At 57.0% G+C, this 8,138-nt stretch overlaps 1 protein-coding gene across 1 annotated transcript in view; it reads right to left on the reverse strand.

Annotated features, from left to right (window-relative positions):
* The window catches only part of LOC137459842 (serine/threonine-protein phosphatase 2B catalytic subunit gamma isoform), a 33,892-nt gene extending 30,654 nt beyond the window's left edge, over positions 1-3,238 (reverse strand). The window contains exon 1 of the mRNA XM_068170548.1: positions 3,026-3,238. Within this exon, the coding sequence (XP_068026649.1) occupies positions 3,026-3,077 (52 nt within the window). The 5' untranslated portion in view covers positions 3,078-3,238. The remainder of the gene's footprint in view (positions 1-3,025) is intronic.
* Between the last annotated feature and the right edge of the window lie 4,900 nt (positions 3,239-8,138).

Consider the following 8,138-nt stretch of genomic DNA (forward strand, 5'->3'; position numbering starts at 1 on the left):
GTTGCTCACAGCCACCTCCAGCCTGGCCTTGCATAAAACCTAACAGAGGACCACCAGGATGCAAAGCTCACACACACAACACACACAGAGACTTTGAGAGGCTTGGGTAACATCTGCAGGATCCCCAAGAGGCTTCCCCAGGCTGTGGAAGCTGAGGGAGCAGGGAGGGAGGTGCAGGGAGGGGGAGAACTCAGCTGATTCATAATGGCTGCACTGCTGCTCCCTTCCCTCAGCCAGGCCCAACCTAACCACAGGCAGCTGCCTGGGATTTAGCAGGAGATTTACAGTTCACTCCAGCCTACCAATCACCCAGGCCACAGGGGAAGACCCTCTTCCACCTTCCTCCTCCTCCAGCCAAGCAAAGCCTCCGACCTGATTTCATCCAGCAGCAGCAGGAGGAGGAGGAAGGAGGAAGAGGAGGAAAAGCACCACCAGCAGGGCAGAAGGCAGAGCCTGAGGGACCTCCAAGTGCAGCCCTGTCACCCTAGTCCACTTTCCCTTCATTTAAGGCCAGGGTTATTAACATCTCCAACATGTGACCAGCCACATGACAGCCCTAAATAACCCCCCCCACCCCCTCCCCCCCCCAGCAACACCCCAGGAGGCAACCTGGGAGTGGAGCAGGGGAGATGGCAGCAGCCTGGGCACACCTCCCCTCCCTCTCCCTCCCTCCCCCTCCCCAACACCCCAACAGCCACCCCTGGGGGGGGGGTGGGAGCAGCTCAGCCACCTGCACTGATTCAAGCCACAGGGTGGGGGTGGGAGGGGGGAGAGAAGCTTTAGGAAAGGGCTGATGGAGCAGTTGGGTGCTCCTGGGGTGGGTGGGGGGCAAGCTGGAGGCAGGGGGGGAGTGCTGAGCAGAAGCTGGGAGGAGAGGGCAGGTGCCCAGTGGATGGTGCCTGGGTAGGGTAATGGCAGCAGATCAATTGGGGCAGGGGAATGCACATCTCCCCCCTCCTCCATCCCCACCTTTCCCTTTCCCTTGCCCCCCTCCCCCTTTCCTTGCCCCCCCTCCCCCCTTTCCTTGCCCCCCCTCCCCCTTTCCTTGCCCCCCTCCCCCCCCAGGCAGCAGGTTCCCAGCCAAGGTAGCTCTCTCTCCTCGGTAGCTGCTCCTCTGCCTGCTGCTCTTTCCAAAATAGTCCCTACTCTAAGAGGGCCTGGAGGGGGGGGCAGCTGGCACCAGCCTCCAGGGCACCACCAGAGCCAAGAGGGCTCTGAGGGCAGGCAGGATACAAGCAGGGAGGTGCTGGAACCAGAGAAGGGTAGGCTCTACCCTCCCCCCCCTCTTACCCCCGGGGCTCCCTTTACATCCCAAAGCAGGCTCAGCCCCCACCTCACCTCCACCCAGGGGAGGTCTCAGCAGCCCAAGCTGGAGGGGGAGGGGGAGGTGAGGACCTCCTGGGTGTGAAGCAGCACAGTGCATGTGTGTGGTGTGTGTGTGTGTCCCCGGGCTGGCATCTCCCCTTCCAAGCTCGCTGTCCCTGCCCTCCTCCTGGCACTGGGCTCTTACCCAGGCTTGGGATTCCCCCTCCAACCCCAGCAGGGCACAGATGCCACCCTCCCCTCCCCCCCCTCCCAGCCTCTGCCACCACCTGCCAGGCTACTGCTGTGCCCACAGCCCCAAGGGGACAGGGATCCCCCCCCTTGCTCCCACACACTGCACCCCCCCCCCCCCTCCATCCTTGCACTGCACCAGGACCTGCACCAAGGAAAGGAGGAGGAGGGGGGGGGGGGAAGGATTCCTCATCCTCTGAAGACCAGGGGGTCCCCCCCAAACCAAACCCTCCAAAGCAGGTGTCCCCCTCTATCCCCTCCCCCCCAAGAGAAAGGGACACCCCCTCCCCTCCAGGCTCCTGCTGGCAGGGAGATGTCCCCCTGAGAACAAAGCTCCCCTCTCAGCACCCTTTGAAACAGAGATGTCCCCCCCCCACAAAGACCAGAACAGACACATCTCCTCCTAAGCCCAAATGTGCACCCCCAGGTGTAATTTAGAACAGGTATGTGCCCCCCCCAGCTCAAATCTGCCCCCCAGGGCTAATTTAGAACAGGTATGTGCCCCCCCCCCAAGCCCAAATTTGCCCCCCCAGGGCTAATCTAGAACACATATGTGCCCCCCCCCAAGCCCAAATCTGCCCCTCAGGGCTAATTTAGAACAGATATGTGCCCCCCCCAGCTCAAATCTGCCCCCCAGGGCTAATCTAGAACACATATGTGCCCCCCCCAAGCCCAAATCTGCCCCTCAGGGCTAATTTAGAACAGGTATGTGCCGCCCCCCAGCTCAAATTTGCCCCCCAGGATTAAGTTAGAACACGTATGTGCCCCCCCAAGCCCAAATCCACCCCTTAGGTTTAAGTTAGAACATATATGTGCCCCCCCCCAAGCTAAAATCTGCCCCCCAGGGCTAATTTAGAACAGGTATGTGCCCCCCCCAAGCCCAGATCTGCCCCTCAAGGCTAATTTAGAATAGATATTTACCCCCCCAAGCTCAAATCTGCCCCCCAGGGCTAATTTAGAACAGATATGTGCCCCCCCCCAAGCTAAAATCTGCCCCCCAGGGCTAATCTAGAACAGATATGTGCCCCCCCCAAGCCCAGATCTGCCCCTCAAGGCTAATTTAGAATAGATATTTGCCCCCCCAAGCACAAATCTGCCCCTCAGGGTTAATTTAGAACAGCTTTGTGCCCCCTCCCCCAGCCCATATCTGCCCCCCCGGGATGCCCGCTCTGCCCCCCCCCCCCAAATGCCTCCGCAGAGGCTTCTCCCAGACAAAGGGCAGCCCCCAGCCCGCCCTGTCCCCCACCCCCCCCCAGGAGGTGAAGCCCCTCTCTCCCTGCCCACTCGTGTCTCCCCCCCTTGTCTCCATCCAGCAAGGCTCTCTCAGGCCGGAGAAGCCGACCCCCCCCCGCTCCCGAACCCCCAGAACCAGGCAGCCCAGCGGCCCCGCTGCTCCTCCCCCCCCCCGCCACGCCGCCAGGGGGCGCGCTCCCTCCCGCCCCCCGCCCCGGCCCGGGCCCCGGCCCCTCACCCTTGACGATGCGCTCGGTGGTCGGCAGCTTGTTGTGGCCGCGCCCGGACATGGTGGTGGCGGCGGTGGGAGTTAGCGGTGGCGGCGCTCGGTACCCCCCCGCCCCCAGACCCCTGCTCCCCTCACGAGGAGGGGGCCGCGGGGTATTCCCGTGCGCGGGTCGGGGAATCCGCGGAGCTGCCCCCGGCGGCGGCGGCGGCGCTCCCCTGCTGCCCCCCTCCCTCCCTCCCGCCGCGCACGGCCGCAGCGCGCATGCGCCCGAGGAGGGGAGGAGGGGGGGGACCCGGGGAGCGGAGGGGCGGGGGCCGCGCGTGCGCGCCGCGTCACGTGGGCGAGCCCCCCGCACCCCTCCTCCTCCTCCTCCCGCAGCCCCTGCCGGCCGCCATCTTGGAGGGGCATGGAGGGGGGGAGGGCGTTGCTAGGCGACGGGCGGGGAGGGGGGCGGGCAGCATGGCGGCTGCCAGGCATGGGGGCCAGGCCAGGAGCAGACAGGTTGGCCACGCAAAGGAGGTTTAAGAGCGTCGAGGCCAAGCCTCGAGCCGGCGCTGCCAGGTCACCTCTACACCGTGGCCCTCAGTGCCTCGTCCCCCACGGCGCTGCAAGCCCTCCAGGGACGGGGACTGCACCGCTGCCCCGGGCAGCCCGGGCCAGACCGCTCCCCATCGCCTTCGGGAGGTCATGGCGGGCAGGAGAGGCACCTGCGGACTGGAGGAAGGCAAACCTCACTCCAGGCTTCCAAGAGGGCAAGAAGGAGGACGCAGGTGACTGCAGACTGGCCAGCCTCACCTCCGCCCCTGGAAAGGTGACGGAGCAACTTCCCCGCGGTGCTGCCCGTAGGCTTACCAGGGACAGGAGGCTCAGGAGGAGCAGTCAGCAGGGTTTTACCAGGGGGCAGCCATGTCTGACCACCCTGACAGCCTTTGATAGGGACACAGCCAGGTGGATAGGTGGTGGCAGGGCAGTGGATGTGGTTTGTCTTGGTGTCAGGAAGGCGTTTGACACCGTCTGCCGCAGCGTCCTCGCAGCTAAGCTGAGGCAGCGCGGTCTGGATGGGCAGGGGGTGAGGTGGGTTGAGGACTGGTGGAAGGGAAGAAGTCAGAGAGCTGTGGTCAATGGGACAGAGTCTGCTTGGAGGTCTGTGTCTAGTGGAGTCCCTCAGGGGTCAGTAGTGGGACCAGGACTAGTCAACATATTCATCATCTGAGGGCACAGAGGGCACTGTCAGCAAGTTGCTGGTGACCACTCTCTCAGCAAACAAAGTTGGTTGTGTTTCCCCCCTCCCCTATAACACAACCTGAACCTTCCCTGAGGCTCTTTCCTCTCCTCCTGTGGCTTGTTCTTTGGGAGCAGATCCCAAACCCCACCTGGCTCCAGCCTCTTTTCCAGGCCACTCTCCTCCTCCAAGCAACCTGAGAGGAAGAGGCCCCAGGTGTCACCAGGGGAGGCTGAGGATGGATCCCAGCAGGAGATTTAAGTTGGGTATCAAGAACCAGCATCAGAACAAGAGGACACAGTCTCAAGCTGTGCCAGGGGAGGTTCAGGCTGGAGGTTAGGAAGAAGTTCTTCACACAGAGAGAGAGAGAGAGATTGGCCTTGGAATGTGCTGCCCAGGGAGGTGGTGGAGTCACCATCACTGGAAGTGGTTAAGAAGAGCCTGGATGAGGCACTTGGTGCCATGGTTGAGTTGATTAGATGGTGTTGGGTGATAGGTTGGACTTGATCTCAAAGGTCTTTTCCAGTCTGGTTAATTCAATTTCCATTCCTATTCCCATTCCCATTCTATTCTATTCCCATTCCCATTCTATTCTATTCCTACTCCCATTCTATTCCCATTCTATTCTATTCCTACTCCTATTCTATTCTATTCTTTAACATATAGGCTGCCCAGGGCAGTGGTGGAGCCCCCATCCCTGGAGGTGTTCAAGAAACCTGTGGCCATGGCACTCTGGGCATGGTTCAGTGTGTGGGGTTGGGGGTTGGACTTGAGGATCTCAGAGGTCTTTGCCAACCTTCATGCTCTGATGGTTCCCTCACCCCCACCTGGCTCCAGCCTCCTGCCAGGCAGCTGGAGGCAGGCAGAAGGCCTTCCCTCAGCCTCCTTTTGCTCCAGGCTGAACAAACTCAGGTCCCTCAGGCTTGGATCTGTCTGAGGGTGACCTCAGCCAGCACAGACTCATGGAATCACTTAGATTGGGGGGGAAAAACAACCCAAAACCCTTAAGATCAGGAGGGCTGGAACTGGCTGAGCTTCAAGGCCCCTTCCAACCCATTCTGTGCATCTAGGATCATTCACAGAGCCACAGAATTGTCAGGGCTGGAAGGGACCTCCAGGCTCAGCCAGTTCCAACCCCCTGCCATGGGCAGGGACACCTCACACCACAGCAGGTTACTCACAGCCACATCCAGCCTGGCTGCAAACACCTCCAGGGCTGAGGCTTCCACCACCTCCCTGGGCAACCTGTGCCAGTGTCTGGAACAGGAAATGGATCATGGATCATCATTCTGTGCTTCATGGAATGCTTTGGGTTGGAAGGGACCTTAAAGAGCATCCAGTTCCAAACCCCTGCCATGGGCAGGGACACCTCCCCCCCAGCACAGCTTGCTCAAGGTCTCATCCAGCCTGGCCTTGAACACCTCCATGGAGAGGACATCCACAGCCTCTCTGGGCAGCCTGCTCCAGGGCTCCATCAACCTGAAAATAAAGAAGTTCCTCCTTGTGTGTAAAGGAAACTTCTGAGTGATTCACAGAATGGCTTGGGTGGGAAGGGAGTTTAAAGCTCATTCAGTTCCAACCCCCTGCCATGGGCAGGGACACCTCCCCCCAGCCCAGGTCACTCAGGGTCTCATCCAGCCTGGCCTTGAACACCTCCAGGGAGGGAGAAAGCACCACCTGGAGCCTGGATGCACAGGGCAGGAGCGCTGCTGCCTGGCAGCCCCACGGGAAGCGGCAAGCTGGCCCTGAGGAGGAGGAGAAGGAAGGAGGAGGAGGAAGGAGAGACAACTCAGCCACCTGCTGCGACCTCTCCTCCTTAATTTAGCTTGGCTTTCTTCCTTTCAAACCCCACAGCATTTCCAGGGTGGTTTGCTTCTGCTGCAAAGGGGCTGCTGAAAACTGCACTTGGAGCTGGCAGCTCGAGAGGGCCAGAAAAAAAAAGGGGGGGGGATGGCAAGTGGAGCAGCAAAGCAGGGACTGGGAGTAGGGACTGGGAGTAGGGACTGTGGTTTGCCTTTTGATTCCCCACCCCCTTTTTATTGCCTTTGCCTTTTGTTCCTTTCTTTCCCCCTTTTTTTTGCCTTTTCCTTTTTTCTTTCCCCCCTTTTTTTGCCTTTTCCTTTTTTCTTTCCCCCTTTTTTTGGCCTTTTCCTTTTTTCTTTCCCCTTTTTTGAGCTTTTTCCTTTTTTCTTTCCCCCTTTTTGGCCTTTTCCCTTTCCCCCTTTTTTTTGGCTTTTCCTTTTTTCTTTCCCCCTTTTTTTGACCTTTGCCTTTATTTCTTTCCCCCTTTTTGGCCTTTTCCTTTTTTATTTCCCCCTTTTTGGCCTTTTCCTTTTTTCCTTCCCTTTTTTGGCCCTTTTCCTTTTTTCTTTCCCCCTTTTTTTTTGGCCTTCTCCTTTTTTCTTACCCCCTTTATTTTTGCCCTTTTCCGTTTTTCTTTCCCCCTTTTTTTACCTTTTCCTTTTTTCTTTCCCCTTTTTTTTGGCTTTTCCTTTTTTCTTTCCCCTTTTTTGAGCCTTTTCCTTTCCCTTTCCCCCTTTTTTGGCCTTCTCCTTTTTTCCTTCCCTTTTTTGGCCTTCTCCTTTTTTCCTTCCCTTTTTTGGCCTTCTCCTTTTTTCCTTCCCCTTTTTTGGCCTTCTCCTTTTTTCCTTCTCCTTTTTTCCTTCTCCTTTTTTCCTTCTCCTTTTTTCCTTCCCTTTTTTTGGCCTTCTCCTTTTTTCCTTCCCCTTTTTTGGCCTTCTCCTTTTTTCCTTCCCCTTTTTTGGCCTTCTCCTTTTTTCCTTCCCCTTTTTTGGCCTTTTCCTTGTTTCCTTCCCCTTTTTTGGCCTTTTCCTTGTTTCCTTCCTTTTTTTTGGCCTTTTCCTTTTTTCTTTCCATTTTTTGGCCTTTTCCTTTTTTGTTTCCCCCTTTTTGGCCGTTTCCCTTTCCCCCTTTTTTTGGCTTTTCCTTTTCCCTTTCCCCCTTTTTTTGGCCTTTTCCCTTTCCCCCTTTTTTTGGCTTTTCCTTTTTTCTTCCCCCCTTTTTTTTGGCCTTTTCCTTTTTTCTTTCCCCTTTTTTTTTGGCCTTTTTCTTTTATTTTTACTTTTCCTTTTTTACTTCCTTTTTTCCCCCCTTTCCCTTTATTTTATTTTCCTTTTCTTTTGCCTTTCCCTTTTTTATTTTCCTTTTTTTTTGCCTTTTTCTTTTACCTTTTCCTTTTTTTCTCTTTTGCCTTTTCTGCCTTTTTTTTTTTTTTAAACCTTTTTTATCTTTTCTTTTTATTTCCTTTTTCTCTCTCTCCCCCCCCAACTTTCTTTCTTTTTCCCTCCTTTCCTCCTGATGCAGGGTTTGGAAAAGCAAGGCCACAAATAACACAGCTCCGAGTCAGGCTCCACCAGGCGAGCTGGAAAGGGATTCAAACCATTCCAGATCCCAGCTCCAAACCCTCAGGGCAAACCTCAAGGCTCAGAAATACCTTCAAAGAACTTCAAATGCAACCACAAAAAGGCTTTTGTGACTCCCAGAAGGGAGCACAGCGGAGGGATGCCCCACGGGGCTGGGCCGGGGGGAGGGAGGCTGTCAGTGCCATCTTCTGTCGCCTGCGCCGCACTGCACAGCCCTGGAGAAACCCAGGCTGGCAAAGCGGGATTGCAGCACCCAGCCTTGGATAGATCAGAGCTGGGAACGTGGGATTGGATCAGCTAGACCTGGAAAAATCAGGGCTGGGAATGTGGGATTGCAGCACCCAGCCCTGGATAGATCAGAGCTGGGAATGTGGGATTGCAGCACCCAGCCTTGGATAGATCAGAACTGGGAAAGTGGCATTGCAGCACCCAGCCCTGGAAAAATCAGGGCTGGCAAAGTGGGACTGCAGCACCCAGCCCTGGATAGATCAGAGCTGGGAAAGTGGGATTGGATCAC

This window comes from Melanerpes formicivorus, unplaced genomic scaffold (genome assembly GCF_026170545.1).
Source record: "Melanerpes formicivorus ecotype bairdi unplaced genomic scaffold, bMelFor1.0.p_v2 SCAF_424, whole genome shotgun sequence".
Taxonomy (NCBI): Eukaryota; Metazoa; Chordata; class Aves; order Piciformes; family Picidae; genus Melanerpes; species Melanerpes formicivorus.